Here is a 19420-nt window from a genome sequence, read left to right as displayed (position 1 = left end):
CCAGCATCATGAAGGAGGTGGTCTCTTTGTCAGCGCTGGGCCATGCTGGAGTGATAGGAGGCCGATAAGGAGCCGTCCATAAATGACGTCACGCGATTTTGGACGATTTTTGACCCCCCACCCCGCCCCTTCGTCACACGGCGTCACAAACAGTCAGACCCCCCCTCAAATATGACGTCACAAAGCTCTGCCCCCCACCCCAAATAAAACATGCTTCAATTCGCTTTAAACTATTGTCATTGTAGTGCGTATTTAATGTGGCGCTGCACTCTGATGTTGTAGGAGAAAACATTTATTAAAAAGTCTATTTAATTAAGTAGAACGTGTTGCCTATATTTATTGAAAGTTGCGCATTTTGATGTGACGTCATATTTCTCAACCACCCCCCCCCCCGCCTCGTCACACATCGTCACAAATGTCTAGGTGCGTGACGTCATTTATGGACAGCCCCAAAGAGGCCGTGCCTTCCACCTTGGGCATGGTCTCTCCCAGAGGACATATAGCCACTCGGGCAATACTCTTTGCTTCTGCAAGTTATCTAGCAGTGGAGGTCTCTTTCTCTTGTCCTGGGACTTGCTCCTTCACGAGGCTCGGGATTTCTATCTGAAAGTAATCCCGCTCACACACAGGAGCAGATTGGAGAGCCCACGTTTCATGCCGGAGCTGCCGTCGTTTGTCACCGCTTTTTTTTTGCCACCAAATACCAAAAAGCCTCCACACCCTGCCCTCTCTGGCTGCATTGTAGACACATTCTTTAAGAACTTGGCCCGTGTCCAAGGCAATAGAAGCAAGAGGGGGGAGTCTTCAGAGGCACGCTCCTCGCAATTATTTACGCGCGCGGCCATTCGTTATCGAGACAGCCCCCGCCGCCGCCACTTGCGAACTCACAATGGTTTACTTAATCGGCTCCGGCAGAACTTACTTTACCCAAAGCACCTATGACGATTTTTTTACACCTTGAGTCACAAAGGCTTACGAAGCCTTCGATCGCAGATGCGGTAAGGAGGCGACACTGTATTTTACTGGTAGTAACCTCCTGGTTCCACCAGCCCACAGGGGATTATTGTGTCCGTCCGTCCGTTGTGCATCCAAAAATGGGAGGGGTGGGGCTGGGTGGAGAGGGGAGGGTGGGAAGGGGCTGGATGGGGAGGGGCTGGGTGGGGAGGGGCTGGGTGGGGAGGGGAGGGTGGGGAGGGGCTGGGTAGGGAGGGTGGGGAGGGTGGGGCTGGGTGCGGAGGGTGGGAGGGGTGGGGCTGGGTGGGGAGGGGCTGGTCACCCCGTGGTGCCCTTATAAAACTCAACGTTTAACCTACTCACGCCGGCTTGTGCCCGCCCTCACAGTCGGCCATATTTGCGGAATACACCACGCCGCCGTTGACCCTGGCCATTGACCGAGCAACCCAACGTTCCTACCAGCTCCCTCCGCAGGAGGAATGTGTTCTTAGCGCTCAGATCGTTTTGGAACACTGAAGGAATAGCGGCAGAGGGGTTCCGCATGGTGCAGACGAGAGCAGCAGCAGCACACGATGCAATTCAGTTGTGTCTAAGCCAGGGCTTGTCGACAACCACCGTAGGAAACAAACAAAACGCTTTGCCAACACTTTCACCTGCGCTGCTATCGGCAGGTGAAAGGCGCGCGGTGCGGTCGGGTTGCCACTGGGGCCATGTAGGGAACGACATTGGCGCAGCTTCAAGTCAACAGCTTCCCGTGATCTCTCCGTGGCTTCACCTGCCCGATCACGCGCCCTGCCGAGTCAATAGGACGGCGCACGCCAATGGACGAGACGATGTGAAGGGCAGTGGAGAGATGACTCCCGACAAATGATCATCTCGCTCTTGGAGGGCATCGCCAGGCGAACCCTCAGTGCTGACAACAAACATGATGTCGTGGGATAGGGCTGAACGATTAATCGAGTTTAAATCGAAATCGCATCTTGAAACAACGCGATTAGCATTTTTTTGCGATTTAAAAATTCCAAATATTTTATTATTGGAATTATATGATTATAATAACATTATTTATTTAACTTAACAATTGTTCTATGTTTGATTGTTCTATTTTTTTATAAATACATGTTGGAAGCAATTGATATCTTTTAAGTTCTCATCTTAGCATTATAATATATAGAGCAGTTCATATTTTGATGGTATCATGTGGTAATGCTCCATCACATCTCTTACATCTATTACGCAGTGAATATCGAACTGAAGCTTGACTTAAAACATTTTTTAAAATCGCAAATCAAATCGCAATGTCAGAGAAATCGCCATTAAATATTTTCCCCAACTCGTTTAGCCCTACTTTGGAATCTTTAACTATATAACACCCCACACACAAGACACTGCGCTGCTCATATGCCCCATGATCGCGAGTGTGGATTTGCGCGCACACACACACACACACGTGTATGTGTCATGTAGGGATGATGTATTGTACTGGCAATGTAGGGGGTTGTCAGGACAGCTTACGTGTGCTGTTCCGGGTGCTGTCGAGAACACATTATTGGTTCAGACAGACCTTGGTGTGTTCTCAGCCACTGGTGAAGTTTTACAAGGTAGTGTTTTCAGAATGGGACGTATCCTGTTACGTGTGGGGTAGGAGAGATAGCTAACTTCTTGAATTTTATCACCAGATTGCCGAGAGCATGTTTGGAGCAACCCGCAGTAAAAAAATCACCGGTCCCTCCAGGTATCAGAATATCAAGAGGCAATATTTCCCTTCCACTGCTGAAAAACAAAACTTGGAATTCGTGTTTCTTTTTACAGCCGAATCGAAAGAGACGTTTTTTTTTAGTCGCGATAAGCAACACCAAAAAGTGTGGGGGACAAGATGGCGGCTTCGACGTTTTATTTGGATCACAAAAAAGTGTCGGACCGAACCACCGTCCACGTCCGTCGAGAATGGACGAGAAATTTAATATTTTCCCCAACTCGGCCAGGGTCAACGGCGGCGTGGTGTATTCCGCAAATATGGCCGACTGTGAGGGCGGGCACAAGCCGGCGTGAGTCGGCGGCGACAGTTGGACTCCGAATGGCACGGTTGGCTACCGTACGGTGCGAAAGAAGTTCAACATACACACGTGTACGTGCATGTCTTGGCAAGGCATTGCTCAAGGACGTTAGCGGGCAGCCAGTGAATAAGAAAGCGGTCAGGTATTTGGTTGAAGAGGTGCATTAGTGTTTTAGTAATTCCGACCTGTTGATGCTTGGTGAGAATTTTGACGTCATTCGACGAGAGGAGGAATGGAAACTCCACGGGCATGCAGAACAGGGGTCTCCCCAACAGGGCCCAATTGCAAAGTGGTGGCTATGTACGGTGCGAAAGAAGTGCAACATCAATCCATACCTGGAGTACAGCCGGGTTGTAGACATCTGTGAAAAAGAGCCTCATAGCTAATCAGATTCCTCCAGCCTAAATACAGATTCGGATTAATGTATCGAACATTGCAGGTTAGAACCGGTGGCCTCGGCTAACGTGGCGTTCGGTAGGGCCGTGATCTCCCTGCTGCGATTTCCTAGATCGCCGTGGGGCTCCCCGTCTCATCGGTCACAGCTTTGGCAATGGGTTCACCGTTGAGAATGGTAAGAGGCAGTAAATACGAGAGATGGATGAATCTGTAGGACTTCTGCTAGAACTCCTTTTTTATTCCAACACGTCGCTGCCACCCCCAGGTCCCCACGTGCGTTCGAAGTGCTGTCAAATGCGAGGCGCTCAATTGCAGCAGAGGTGGTCACCTGGGCCTCAAGGGGCCCGGACTTGTGCGGACTTCAACGTTACAAATCATCGCCGGTCAGAGCACTGGGTGCAAGTGTCGGCACCCACGAGGGTCAGAGCCCGTCCCCGTCTTCGTCCATCGCTGGGAGGCGCAGATCGCCTCAAGGTCGACTGCATCACTCAAATGGGAGATGGAGCCCGCTGCCCGCACACGCTGCGTCATGCATCCATCCGTGTGTGCCGTGAGGCTTGCGTGGCGTGCCTATGCATTTGCACGGTGCAACATATTTTTGAACAAATAATGTTGAGACGGAGTTCATCACAGAGAATGGGTGGCCGTGACAAGGGGCGTCAATTGGCTTCTGGAGGGTTGCTTTATGGGCAGCAGAGCGCTGTGCAGCATAAGCAATTGTTGCACTGTACTATGCCCACATGTCTATCCACCCCGCCTCCAACTCGCACAGACCAGAATATGGTCAAGGAATCCCCACCATTCACACAGCACGAGAAGCCAATCATCCCGGAGTGCACTGATAAAAGTCACGTACATACATTTGATAATGAAAAGCAACACAAGGTGACTAAACGTGCCAGAATGAGAAGTTTCCAATTCGTGTATCTAACTGGCCACATGGATCAGAAACATATTGACAAAGAACATGGAACAAAGGGCTAAAAAGTATGGAAAAGAAGTACGAAAAGGTGCATGCTTGGAATGACACTCAGACAGAAGGAACACATGGAACACACATGGCAACGTTTAATCAACACATGGACTGCGAAGAGAATTTAGTGGACTCGGGCAGGAGACGATCCCTTGAAGACGACGGCCGATGGCAGAAACTGGTGACAGGACGACGGCAGCAAAGTAGGGAAACATGTCGGAGAGGATGATCACCGGAGATGGAGCAACGGACATCAATTCACGCGCAGCAGTGATGGCATCTTTGGAGCGTGAAAGACGGCGGCAGCGGCGACCAACGTGGGGAGGCCTTCATTCGGCGGTGGATAGATCGTGGTGGGTAGATCGTGGTGGATAGATCTTGGTGGGTAGATCGTGGTGGGTAGATCGTGGTGGGTAGATCGTGGTGGATAGATCGTGGTGGATAGATCGTGGTGGGTAGATCGTGGTGGATAGATCGTGGTGGGTAGATCGTGGTGGGTAGATCGTGGTGGGTAGATCGTGGTGGGTAGATCGTGGTGGGTAGATCGTGGTGGGTAGATCGTGGTGGGTAGATCGTGGTGGGTAGATCGTGGTGGGTAGATCGTGGTGGGTAGATCGTGGTGGGTAGATCGTGGTGGGTAGATCGTGGTGGGTAGATCGTGGTGGGTAGATCGTGGTGGGTAGATCGTGGTGGGTAGATCGTGGTGGGTAGATCGTGGTGGGTAGATCGTGGTGGGTAGATCGTGGTGGGTAGATCGTGGTGGGTAGATCGTGGTGGGTAGATCGTGGCGGGTAGATCGTGGCGGGTAGATCGTGGCGGGTAGATCGTGGCAGGATAGATCGTGGCGGGTAGATCGTGGCGGGTAGATCGTGGCGGGTAGATCGTGGCGGATAGATCGTGGCGGGTAGATCGTGGCGGGTAGATCGTGGCAGATAGATCGTGGTGGGTAGATCGTGGTGGGTAGATCGTGGTGGGTAGATCGTGGCGGGTAGATCGTGGTAGATAGATCGTGGTGGGTAGATCGTGGTGGGTAGATCGTGGTGGGTAGATCGTGGTGGGTAGATCGTGGTGGGTAGATCGTGGTGGGTAGATCGTGGTGGGTAGATCGTGGCGGATAGATCGTGGCGGGCAGATCGTGGCGGGCAGATCGTGGCGGGCAGATCGTGGTGGGTAGATCGTGGTGGGTAGATCGTGGTGGGTAGATCGTGGTGGGTAGATCGTGGTGGGATAGATCGTGGCGGGTAGATCGTGGTGGGTAGATCGTGGTGGGTAGATCGTGGTGGGTAGATCGTGGTGGGTAGATCGTGGTGGGTAGATCTTGGTGGATAGATCGTGGTGGGTAGATCGCGGTGGGTAGATCGTGGTGGGTAGATCGTGGTGGGTAGATGGTGGTGGGTAGATCGTGGTGGGTAGATCGTGGTGGGTAGCTAGTGGTGGGTAGATCGTGGTGGGTAGATGGTGGTGGGTAGATCGTGGTGGATAGATCGTGGTGGGTAGATCGTGGTGGGTAGATCGTGCCAGGTGATGGATGAGTCCTCAAAATCAATGTGTGATTTGTATCAGTTTTTATTTTTTATACTTGTTTGTGGTCACTTTGGACATTTTCAAGTGAGTCCATAATCAATGTTGTTCATCGGTCAAGCTGTACAAGTTTTTGTTACCATTCGTAATGCTTAAAACAAAAACTGCAAATGTAGTGCTTTTTATAAAAGCCATAATTCCATTATACTTGTAACCACTCTCCTGTACTACATCAGCACCTGGACACAACTGCACTCTTGAGAGAGCAATGATTTAGATGGTGTCTTTAGCATGATCTATCAGACACAGTTTAGACTTCAGTTGCATTTCCTTGACCGTGATATACTTGAAGAAGGTTCAATTCCATGAAAACCATCCTGGCGGCAAGCACAGTCAAAGCTACATGGAGCCCTTCTTAAAGTCAATCTTAATTTTAGAACTTTAGATTTTGGTTAGATTTTATGTCGCTATTTCATTATACCTGATGATGATTGCTTGTGTTGCAATCGAAACGTCGTATGCTATTATTTAATTTATTATTTTATCTTTAGACGTGACTTAACCGAAAGAACCAAATAATAACCCTTCTTAAAGCCCTGCGAACTGGGTACATTTCCTCACAAGTTACCATCCACTCCACATCAGAATTGACTGTCGATGACAAGGCGACGCAACGACGCAGTTGTTGATCATGGAAGCCTTTTACAAACACGAGTCTCAAAATGTCAAATTGGGAAATGATTTCAGAAGTCTCTCTCATCCCAACCTCAAAACGACGATCCTTTAACGTGTACAGTGCTTCACTGTGTTCATCTACAGAGAAATTAAACCTTTAGATCTTGCCGAGATTTCATTAAGTGCAAAAGCCACCGACTAATTTGTGTTCAGACAATAGTCCCTGGGCTGAGACCATTAAACTCCTTAAACACGATAATCCATTTTGGGAGTAAAAACTGTTTTTCGTTGTTGTTGTAAGGTCAATTCGTTGATAATTATGTTTGTGTGTGAGAAGCCCATACCAATACGTGACCAAAACTCAGCACAATTCACAAGAAAGATGGGTGTTACATCCATATCATGGACACCATCCCCACATTGAAATATTACCGGTCCTCCGAATTGAATTTTACAGGTGTCTATCTCATCACCAGCCACGTGTAATAAGAGTCGCTTGAACAGCGCGACAAACCCCGTTGGGCGGCAGCGGCGCTTTCTTCTGCACCGTACGTAGCCAACCGTGGCTAATCGGAGGTGCGGGAAATAGCTATAAAAAACATACAACGTAATTGGTATTGGCCAAACCTCCCATTGCTGAAGAAATACCTGCAAATTACTCAAATGGGGTTATACGCAGCAGCAGCTGCAGCATTTGCTTGCCGACTGTGAAAAGTCAGGAGCCTACGGAAAAAAGCATCGAGTCTTAGCAAAGCCGTCCTGGATTAAAAAGCATCATAATAATACTACTACTAATGAAATAAAAGACCGTGTTGCATTGTCCGGTTTGGCGGTCTGCTTACATGCTTTATTATTTTCGGTCATGTAAATGAAAGCAACTGCCAACTTCTATTTTGTAGAAAATAATTAAAATGAGTATCGTTTGTTAAATGGAGTGGACCAGGGTTAAGGTATTTTATTAGGTCTGAACGTGATCTAAAGAGATTAACTGGCAATGCACAACACACGTTCTCAGCAGATATCATCGTGAAAAGGTTCCTCGATTAAACCAAACTATGATTGGGACTCTAAAACCGAATGAAGCAACGTAAGATCAAACGTCTGTAAACTGCAGAAACATTGGAGATTTCAGAATGGGTACTTTATACCATACAGTTGTTGCTCTACATCAGCACCGTCAGTCATATGAAGAAGACGATAGCTGCATTTGGGCAGGATCTACGATGGCTTTGCATACTGATGAGGAACAGCAGTGTGTGAGAATAATTTTTTTGAAGGAAGGCAATTATTGAACTTGCCGAAAAGCACATATTAGCTGTATAGTTCTGATATAAAACTATATTTAGTAAAGGCAGCAGCCCAAATCGGTATTACAGTTTTTTCCCCAAAGAAATGTTGGCAGTTACAGATTAAAACACACATTCTCACGTACTCCTACCATAGTATGAGAGCCCAAACAAAGACAAATATCCCCCGTATAGCCTTAACAGACTGTTGGGGCAAGTGCTGTTAGCGAGCACCTATGAAGGCCTGCACAGTACACGAGGGCGTGAATGGCCAACACCACGCCCGACCGCCTTTGTCTCCCCAGTGGCGATGTTTACACACCGCGCCAGGTACAGTACTCATTCGAGGCTGACTCGACCTAGGGGAGGCCCAGGACTGGTTCAGATAATTGTCACCGATGTTGTCCGTGAGCGGGAATCAAATCCTGGTCGTCAGGTTCGTTGCGCAGCGCGCTAACCGCTACACCACCGCTCCCCTAATGACAACGCTCACCCCCCTCCTCTATAAGCCACACACAGTGTATAGCAAACTCGCTCAAATAGCGATCTACCTTTAATTAAAACCCTCATCCTTCGGTCAAAAGGGCAGTGTGTATATATTTTTTTCTCTTTCACTTTATTTTTCAATATAAAAAAAAAGAATTAAACCGTGGCCGTTCCAACTGCACATGCAAACCGACTGTAATAAAATAAAATAAAAGATGCACGAATAGCAAACGTCACAAGCATCTACATGGTGACAGCGGCACGCAACAGCGTGCCCCAGGTGCCACCTCACGAGTTAGCTAGGCAAAGGGAACCAACTAATCACAGACGATGCATTTCCTTCCTAATGGGACAACCACCGATCCGAAAAAATAATATGCTGATCTGCGAGACTTCCGATCCAAAACACCGCTGGATTAGAGGGAGCCAACTGAATAAGACTTACACATTATTTATAATATGAGACCCTTACAGGATTACACATCTGTCGGTCTTATTATAGTAAATGTCAATTATTATAATAATATACACGTTTTCAACTTCCAATCAGGTTCAATCAGTGCAGCTGTTCATTCACAGTTAGATTATACATAAGCTATGTACAGTATATATAATATGTACTGCATATATAAATATAAGAGTATTATTATTATACAGAAGTAAGCAGTCATGGGGGTGGAATTTCTAAAACAGCACAGGTGTAATTAATCACAAACAACAAAACCCTCCGAGCAAACGAAAATAATAAAAAAGCAATATTTTGACACATACAACATCACCGTGTTTAAGTTGTGGGGACGCGGTGCTACACCTTAAACAGGATCAGTGATGGGAGAGAGATGAGGATAGATCGAGGACAGCGCAGACGACGACGGGAGATCAAAAGCTTCTCTCCATCGCAATGCCAAGAGATCGAATTCAAATTCACCGTCAGCCCACCACGGTAACCTTCCAGCTTCAATAAAAGCCAACGCCATCCGATTCCTCGTCGATTTGATGGGTTACATCGCCGCGTCAGCCAAATATGTGGTCGTGTGCCCTCCTCCACCTCACACAGCCAATTAATAAAGTTGTCACAATGTCCCAATGCATTACTGCTTCAAGCACGCCGGGTGTTGGGAGTTGCACAATCCACGTTGTTAAATGTTACGAATCGTTTTGGTCACCAAAAAAAAAACCTGCGCGCTAAATTAACACAACCTGTTCAAGTTACACCACTTGGCGGGAAGCAAATGAATGGTGGTTGGCGTGTTTAAAAGAGTCCCTGCCACCAGAACGTGGAATTTCCGCAAGCTTGGGACACGAACAATGGGCGAGCATTGCACAAGTCTCACGTTAGCGTCACTTTTTTTGGCGCGGCTTCAAGCACAAACCTTTGGAGACTTCGTTTGAAGTGATATCTGCCGATTCAAATGAGTTTCACTTTTGGAAGTTGGTCACAAGTAGGCGAGTTCTGGCTGATCCAAAATCAACTTCCACAATCAACGATTGCATAATGAGTCGGAGGTTTCTGAAACCACGATGGTGCCTACAACACAAACGAGACAATGCATGCGATCATCATTTTTAGTCCCAAAGCTGAAAGTGATTGTGTTTCTCTATCGCTAATAAAAGGCATAGATTTTAACTATACAGAAATTGTGATTCATCAGAGGAAAAAGGCGAAAAATTTCGCTGCAGTCACTACATTGGGTGTTCTTGGATTCCAACCGAAAATGGTTTTGAACATTTTACCATAACAGTTTTTTGTTTGTTTCGTTTCAACATCACTAAATCAGCAAAAAGTTAAAGTACACCACACAATGAGATGCATCACATCACAGCTCCATGTCAAAAATCATTAACGTCTGTACGGCCACACAGAGCTAAACTCTTCACACATCTACTGCACAAATACACCAAAAGCGATCCGCTGCTGCCGGAACCAAAACCACTTTCCCCACTCATTTTTTTTTGGCGCGGATTACTTTGTTTTAAATAAAACACGTGTTAATATATTCTCTGCATATACTGCAAGCAAAACGAATGGTGTTCACGATACATTGAATCTTAAACAGCCCATTACACCACACCATAACTATGCAAGGTCCTTTATCTGCATTGACAACACAGCTATATACACACACACACACAATATTTAACTTGTCTTCTAAAAAAAGACTCTGTGATGAGGCTGTAAAAGTTGTGGTGTCACCTCATTCTTAATTCAAATCCCGGAATGTGTTTTTCAATGACTAAAAAAATTTAGAGTACCAGAATTCTGAAATGGATTAGGGTCATAAAGTCCATGAAACCTCCACCACAATGCCTCTACAGGGTGTGCTTGTTGGCATGTGTTGTACGCGTGCGTCTTGTGAATGCATTCTCTGACAATCCCGTGTCTCCCGCGGCCTTCTCAGCCGCAGTGGCCGTATTCCGCATCACCACTTCTGCACGTGACCGGAGTAGTCGCTGTTCGCCGGGCGTGGGGCATTCGGCTCCGCAACAACCCCGCCCTCGCCGTCTCCGCCGCCACCTTGCCGCTCGGCGCGACCGGCGCCGCCGTCTGGGGCGCCTCCGTCACTTGGCAACGCCGGCTCGGCCGCAGCCGCCTCCTCCTCCTCCAGCTGCTGCCGCTGCTGCAGCTTAAAATCGTTTTCCAGTTGCTGTTCGAGAAATTCCGCCTCCTCCTCCTCTTCCTGCGAGATGTCGCCGTCCCCGCCGCCGCCGCCGCCGCGCGTCGGATCGGCGGCCCCGGCCACGGCGGCCGGCGCGGGCGCCGCTTCGGCGCGGCCAAACCACCAGGCTCGAGGGCCGGTGCGCTCCTGCTGCCGCTGGCGCTGGCGCTCGAGGCGCCGCGCCCGCTGGTAGCGCTGCAGGAAGAGGTCGCGCGCGTACTCGTACAGCTGCACGTCCATGTCGTTGAGTTCGCGGATGCGCGCCATCGTGGCGTTGGGCACGTCCACGCCGGCGGCGCGCGTCGCGTTGTACTGGGTGAACGGCGCGATGAAGCGCAGCTGAAACGTGCGCTCAAACAGGAACTGCGTGCGCCGCTGGAACTCGGTGAGTCCGAAGAAGGCCATGCCGCGCAGATTGCGCTTGGCGCTCTCGAGCAGAATCTGCCCGCGGCGACGCTCGATCATGAACGACGCGTTGTAGCAGCCGACGAGGCTCAGGTCGGCGAGCATGCGCGTCTGTCGGTTGTTGGCCAGGTTGTAGGGGCAGGCCATGAAGTCCGTGAGAGAGACGCCCGCCCAGTCGTCGCCGGCGTAGCAGGAGGGCAGCTCGTGCGGAGTGGGCGCGCGCCCGTCGCACATGTGCAGCGAGGTCTTCCACGTGGCGCCGCGCTGCACGTGCCGCCACTCGCTCAGGTAGCGCGACACGGGGTCGCGCAGCATCGTGATGTAGTAGAAGTTCCTAGTGAGAAGGACGGGAGGAAGGGGGGCGCAACGTAAGCCGGACTGTTGGGAATAATCCGCGTGAGGTTTTTACTGCACTCCGCAACACATTCAGCATTCTCAATGAATCTGTGCCTCGTGAACGGGGTTTCAGTATGAACAACTATTCTGGTTAAGATTTCAATAGGACGTTTTTCTGTTGACTCTTTACGCAAGAGTTTCATTTTGCTGGCCCCAAGTTTGGCCAGAGAGAGGTCATACGTTTTATGGGTTGGAACAATTAAGAGGCAAAACTGGAACACACATTATTACAATAATTACTCAAATAGGATCAATTGCATCAATAATTGCTCACTACCGGCAGACGAATGCTTCTTTGTAGGCCAAGGTGCCGAGTCACCTTACAGGGACAGCTGCCAATGGGGGTGCCCTTTCAAACGTTTGAGACAAGATGTAATTCGTGTGTCGCGTGCCCGTAGAAACGGGTGCTAAATAAAATATTTCACTGGTAGTTATTGTCAGTCTAATAATGATGCGAGTACCCTTTCCGCAGGCCGTAAGAAAAGATCACTGTACCAAAGGGTCATGAATCAGATCTGAAACACGGCAAAATTGAGTCTTCCGCCGTTGCCGATCATTGCTACAACGCTGTGGGCTCTCATGATATTGTCTTTTCCGAGACCAAGGTGCTCTGCAAACCTTCTGGCTACCATCAAAGGTTTGTACAAGAAGCCATCCATATATACAAACACAGACATAACTTCAACCGTGATGATGGGTACAAACTGAGTAATCATTGGAAGAAAAAAAAAGATTTAACTAAACATATTTGGACCATCTTATTTGACAGGCACTATTCTACTTTACCGAGTGTGGACATCTCCAGCGTTTAACAGTACTCTCCTTTTTGTATTTGGATTGTCAGCCAACACCGGTTACAACCTCTCTTTTAGCCCCACCCACCCCCCCAAACACGTTCCATTCATTGGCTACCACATTCAGATAAGCCCCTCCCCCCCTCCCCCCTTAACTTGTATTTAAGAGCTTGTCTCTTGGAATTTTGCCTCACTTGATGCAGTAATTTTAGCTGTGACGGTCCCACCTTATGACGGAGACTTGTGTTGCCTCCGAAACGTCGTGATTTATTATTTTATCTCAATTATTTTTATTCATTTATTTATTTTTACCTACGTGACTTTACCGAAAAAACCTAAGAGTATGGTCATGAATTAATATACGGAGAAAGCGGTTCAGCAGATACCGGAGGGGGCAAACAACAAAAGGAAGAGAAAAAAAGGCTACTCAACAAAATATAGAAAATCGTCAGCAGGTGGTAGCTTCTTTAGAGCTTACACAATACGGACAACCTATAACGCACCGGGGTCTGCCGTGTGACCTCCCATTGGCAAGGCTTCCTCTCTCTCTGACAACGACGACGCCGCTTGAATCTGTCCCCGAAACGTCAGCTGTCGACGACGGCTCCTTGACGAGCGCCGGGCATTTTGTGTGTCACAATCACAAGTTGATTTCGCCGAGTAAAGTGTCACCTCACATCGCACAAATCCTTACAATACTCGCCGTGCACATTGGGCCTGTCGTCACTGCCACTTTAAGGTGAATTTAGAATATTGTACTAAATGTATAACGTCGTTTAAAATTTTAAGAGGGGCTTCCATCAGATAAGGATCATTCTTATACACACACGTGTTTTATTGATCGAGTATTGCACTGAAAATCATGGAAATGAAGTGGTTGCAGTGACTGCTGACAAATGCGCTTCTCGCCCCACCATTTAACTTACTTGGGATCACATCTTGCCAGACATGGAGCTAAACGCATTAATCCTCAGTCGCCACGAGGAACCATCTGGATTGCTCCAAGCCCCATCAGCGGCGGCTCCATGTCAGGATGCGTGCTTACAGCGAGTGTTTACTGGAAAACTTGAAGCCTCTGGAGTAAAACTTCCTGGCTCGATTACAATGTGTCACTACCATTGTTACGTTTGTTTGCTCAGGAGAGGCCCCACTGAGTCTCAATTATCTTTTTCAGGAGGATCCTGCCAAGATTTGGCAGTACATGGGGGTGGGGGGGGGGGCGACATTGCTAAAATGTGTAATCCCATTTCAGTCAGGTGAAAGGTAATATCTCAGCATTGGGATATTTACCGAATACCAGTTACATTTTACATAAATGTTTTTCCGCTATGAAACGGGACAGCCATATTCTTGGTTCTTTCGGTAAAGTCACGTAGAAGGGAAATAATAAAAGAATAAAAATAAAACATAATAAAATAATTCTCACGACGTTTCGGCCACAACGCAAGCAGCCGTCCCTCAGGTGAAGAACAGGTCTGTCTTTTATATCATTGGTTTATTTTTATTATTTTATTATTTCCCTTCTTCGTGACTTTACCGAAAGAACCAAGAATATGAATCCATGCAGTCACGAAAGCTTTAAATCGAAAAATGGGACAGCCAGTTCGAGGCTCATGCAGAACGGGGAGAGAGACCATACAAAATGCCACACAGAGAGGCACTGAGATGGGAGTCTAACCCAGGCACTTCTAGCTGCGAGGCACGAGTGTGACCGCGGCGCCACGCTGCCGCCTGGATGAAAGATCGAGATGAGATAGAAGGCCAAGCTTATCACAGGTTATTTAATGCGAATGTAGATGGCTTTTGTAGACATGATATTCATCAATTTTATACATGCTGCTGAAGAGTAATTTATACCAGGCTTGTCAATGAAATTAAGATTTTCATTAAAGGCGGATTATTAAATTAAGCTAACGCATAACGAGTTGGTATTAAAATAAAATTTAAGTGGATGGACACCATCAAACAATGCACAAATTGTGGGTAATGACTTTAAGTTAATCATGACCATGATGTAACCGAAGCAAGTTTAGTCTTGCCAACAGAGTATTTTCCTCTAAATTGCTAAATAAAACATAATTAATCTGCATTCAATTGAAGTCAAACATTAATTGAAGTGTCATCCTCAATTAATGGGCGTTCAAGTCCATCAAGAAGCCCATGAACATCTGCACCTGCAGCAAAGGAGCCTCAAAAGGGGGCTCACCAATTCTGGAGAAAATCTCTTGCAAGAAATCACAATTACCCCCGATTCTGGCTTACCCAGGTCAACCTTCAGTGTTAAGATTACACAAATAAATACATAAAAATGCATCTTATCTCGCCAGAACGTTTTTCACACCGTACGTAGCCACACGTGATAATCGGAGGTACGGACGATGGGCTGAGTCAACCACCCCCCCCAGCCAGGAGTTGAACTCACAACCTTGCGACTGCGAGCCGTTCGCTCTAACTCTGAGCCACCCAAGCAGCGACTAACGATGACGATTAAAAGCTCAGACGATAGGAAGAGGTGTTGTACGTACTACATGTTGAACTTCTTTCGCACCGTTCGTAGCCAACCGTGCTAATCAGAGGCGCAGAATCAGATGTGGGAAGCTAAGCTGGGGTGGAGCCTGGACAATGGTTGGACGGGACACCACCATGTCAAGCCAGGTTGTCATGGGCAACTGCCAGGCTTTGCCACATCCATGAGAGGGCAATTCCAAAAATCCACTGCTGTTCCGTACCTCTTTAAAACCAATGTCCACGCTCCCTGCCTGCACCAGCCCGCACAAAGCCGCACTTAGCAGCGTGATGACGTGTGGTAAAATAACCCCCGTGACCTGCACGGCATGGGGAGGCCCTGACCCAGCAGTGGATTGACGCAAGAGATGGTTGTGCATTCAAGGTGCTTTTTGTGTTAGTTTGTTGTCCTTCCCCCACACCTCCGGTTAGCACTGTTGGCTACATACGCTGCGAAAGAGTTCAACATACGTGCATTGCTAGGCTGGAGAGAATGCCATGGGCGAAGAACATCAAAACTCTGGAAAGGTAGATCACATAAATGAAACGACATGATGGCTGTATCACTCCCTACACAAACACACACCTCACTGCCTCTGCAGTGATACTGCCCTGGGTGCAAGGCGATATTTAAGGAAGGTACCGCACCATTGTTTCAACTCCTGTGCTCGGACAGTGGTGGACAGTACTCGGATCGCAAAAAATGTTGTCGTGGACCTCAGGATGAATCAGAACAAATGTAACCAAACTATTTTTTCTTTGGACTGATGGCAAACAAAAATGCATTTATTAAAAATGTACTTCCAATATATGGTCCTGGTAGTATATTATTATTCTTTAACAAATAACAGCGTTTAGCCACCTCTATGAATATTATAATGAGTTTTTCATATGCAGTACATTGTGGCAGGACAGGAAGAAAAACAGCGTTTTGGTACAAGAAACGGAAGTCACATCAATAAAGTAGCTGCCCTCATAAACAAAAAACACACTTGGGCATTACAAGATTAAATGCGGGAAAGTGTTGGTAATCGCTTTCTGGTGGCTCATCATGCAGCCCGTTGAGATCCACCAGAACCAATCATCACAGTGCTGGGTGTAAAGGCCACCGCTGTGCAAGGATCTTGAGTCGAACCGGAGACTTTTGGATTGCAAGTTCAGTGTGCTAACCATTAAACCACAGCAGCAGCAGCACACACGGCATGCGGTCCAAACATATATCATCGTGCCTGGCGCCGCCGTAAAACTCAAAATGAGAACTTGTTTTTCTCCGATGGCCCAACGTGTTATGTCATCAGTCCTGCCTCGTTTTTTTTTTTTATAAAAACGGACTTCAGCCTTGCGAGGCGTCAGGAATATATCGCGGCGTTATTCTTTTAGTAACTCGAACCAGGCCTGTCACCACGATTTTTACGTTCGGCCCTTTTCACGTCACTCTCTAAGCACTTCCACAACGTTCTGCAATCACTTCTGGAGATCCCGGAGCGACGGCGATCACCGCCGCCTGGTGACAGGGCACCAAGTGCCGTGCGGGGGATCAGACCTCGGGTCACCCTCTCTTAATGGTGCTCACAAATACCGTGCGCTGCGACCATCGTCCACTCGCACACTGTACTGCCACTTGGTACATCTCGAGCGGCGGTATGCAATGCTTGCCCACGCATGCCGATTGTTAACAAATGAGCTCCCTATTAATATTTAACTTGTGTGTGCGTGCACGTGGGGAGCGGTAGCAGTGTGGCGGCTTCAGCGCGCTGCGAACCCCTAACACCTGGGCTCGAATCCCGCTCGCGACCAACACCGGTGACGATTATCAGAACCCATCCTGGGCCTCCCCTATGTCGACTCAGCCTCAAATGAGAACTTGGTGCGATTGTGTGAACATCACCACTAGGGAGACAAAGGTGATCGGGCATGTTGCTGGGCACCTACCCGCTCGCGTGCCGTGCCGGCCTTCATAGGTGCAACTCACTAACACGAACTTGACTTGAAGCTTTCGTGACTGCAGGAATTACTCTTTGGTTCTTTCGGTAAAGTCACGTTGAAAGAAAATAAATTAAATAATAGAGTGCGACGTTTCGATTGCAACACAAGCAACCGTCATCAGGTAGAACTCAATTTGAGACAGAGAAAAAACACAGACACGGAGACACACAAGCATAGAGAGACAACACAGACACACAGAGAGACACACAGCATAGACACATAGAGACCCAATGTCTCTGTCACTAACACTACTTGCCCATACAGTCTGTTAAGGATGAGGGATATTTGTTTGATATTTGCGGGGATCGGTAAGCAAAGTGGTTAGCACACAGCGCTATTAACCTGGCAACCTAAGTTCAATTACCGCTCATTACCAATGTCAGTGACGAATATCTGAACCGGTCATGGGCCTCCCCCGTGTTTGACTTTAAATGAGTGGTACAGAGGAAGTGGTGCTGGCCACCCACCCCCCATTGTGTACCCTTTTGGTCTTTATAGGTGCTCGCTAACAGCTATTACCCCAAATGTCTGTTGAAGGCTACACAGGACATATTTCTACGTCTTGCCGTGAGTTTGTATATACGTTTGTGCATATTGTAGGAGCTGGTGGTGGTGGTAAAGTTATTGGTATACTGCGTTACGATATGTGATCTAAGATTAATTCTAGGCCATGTGCAACATTAACGCAAATGTGTATTTAAACGTAGCCGGAATTGGGTATACGGCGTGTAGACGGTGTGACGGGGAAGCCATCACTCCAAACAAGTCCAGTCTTTAAAAGTGTAGCTACGCTAGAAGTGGAGGTTTGGCTTTTAAGAGCGCGCGTGGATTTGTTACCGAGTCTGCACGTCCTGTCCCCCACACGTGCCCCAAGGTATATGCTGTTTGGAATCCAGGCGTAGTTCTTTGTCAATTGGCAGTCCTACAAGCAGACAATGTGTGGTCATGTGCTCAACATTCCTTGCATTTCTAAAAACACAAATTCAGTTCAAGGAAGTTTGGTTTGATTAGATTTTAAAAATGGAATCTCCGCTCCAATGGACTGCTCCTCCCATCTGCAAGTCCACTGTCTGTAACTTGCCGTTAAAGTAACACGGTCCAAACCTTGTTGCCTTCAACGCCCTGTGAATGGAAATGGCTACACAAAAGTTTTGGAACTGCGTGCATCCTAACCTTAGGAGGCCTTAAGAACGGATCGTGCGAGGGCTGGGGGAGGGTAGTTGGGGTAGTGCTCTGCCATTCGCTCCATCATCTTGGCGAGACATTTCCATTATCAAGACTTTAATGTACTTTGCAGGGAAATGCTTTGTACTCTCGCTACAAAGAGCTGCTCGAGTGGCCAGCAAATGCACACGTGTGCAGTGAATGAATGTGTGCACATTAACTCGCCCGGCTGCCCCCACATACGCTTGTGTTCTGTGTCTGCACGTGTATGTGTCTCTGCATGTATTTTGAACTTCTTTCGCGCCGCATGTTGCCACACCGTGCCAATCGGAGGTGCGTGCAGTGGTTGCATTGTATCTGGTTGGTACACAGCTACACAATCCTGATAATCTTGGTTTTTTTAAATTAAATTTGCCGTTCATGATCAGTGGCAACTGTCTGAACCTGGCCTTGCTGGTCCCCTGTTCCGACTTCAGTCTAAAATGAGACGCTGCTGTGGCAGTGTGGTGCTCATAATAACTGAACAGATAAAGGACATATCACCGCACTGGACATTACATCGGTCTTGTTAATAAGCTACACTTACTCTGCAATTTCTTATTATACAGACAATGAAAATCAGCAGACTCTTGTTGGTTGCGGGTCACTGAAATGAACGTGCAAGAGTAAATGAATATCCGTAAGGAATAACCAGTGGTGCGGAGACAAGCTGACTTAACTCACCCTCCTATAACCAAAGCACAAATACAGACCATGCGCATCACAGTCCACAACTGTCTTGGATTTGACTAGCCAGGTGAGAGACCAGTGCAATTCATTAATAATCTTGCATACAACGTTCTGATGCAATTTCAGTCGATATTTTTCACGAATTAAGACAATGGCAGAAAACCGCACCGCCCATTAGCACGGTTGGCTACGTACGGTGCGAAAGAAGTTCAACGTACATACAAAACAATATTCCACTCACGAAAATGTAATTACCGGCTCTTGAGACATCCACATTAAAGCATACCACAGCATGCACTCTGGGGGTTCCCTGCGGAAACAATCCAACATCCCGGGGAGAATCGCGCCAACCGCCGTTGTACCAACCGGTTCGGCAGCAACCCAATGGCCCCGCTCGGCTTACCCAGTGCATGTACCCAAAGCGTAAGCAGACAAC

At 47.8% G+C, this 19420-nt stretch overlaps 1 protein-coding gene across 1 annotated transcript in view; it reads right to left on the bottom strand.

Moving 5' to 3' along the window:
- Positions 1–5905: 5905 nt before the first annotated feature.
- The window catches only part of LOC133353946 (heparan-sulfate 6-O-sulfotransferase 1-A-like), a 58601-nt gene continuing 45086 nt past the window's right edge, over positions 5906–19420 (bottom strand). The window contains exon 2 of the mRNA XM_061570475.1: positions 5906–11744. Coding sequence (XP_061426459.1) covers positions 10769–11744 — 976 coding nt within the window. The 3' untranslated portion in view covers positions 5906–10768. The remainder of the gene's footprint in view (positions 11745–19420) is intronic.

The sequence above is a fragment of the Lethenteron reissneri genome, chromosome 45, assembly GCF_015708825.2.
Source record: "Lethenteron reissneri isolate LAM-NWPU_2019-01 chromosome 45, ASM1570882v1, whole genome shotgun sequence".
Lineage (NCBI taxonomy): Eukaryota > Metazoa > Chordata > Hyperoartia > Petromyzontiformes > Petromyzontidae > Lethenteron > Lethenteron reissneri.
Note: the sequence above shows the minus strand (reverse complement) of the source record. Positions and strands in the feature narration are given on the sequence as shown.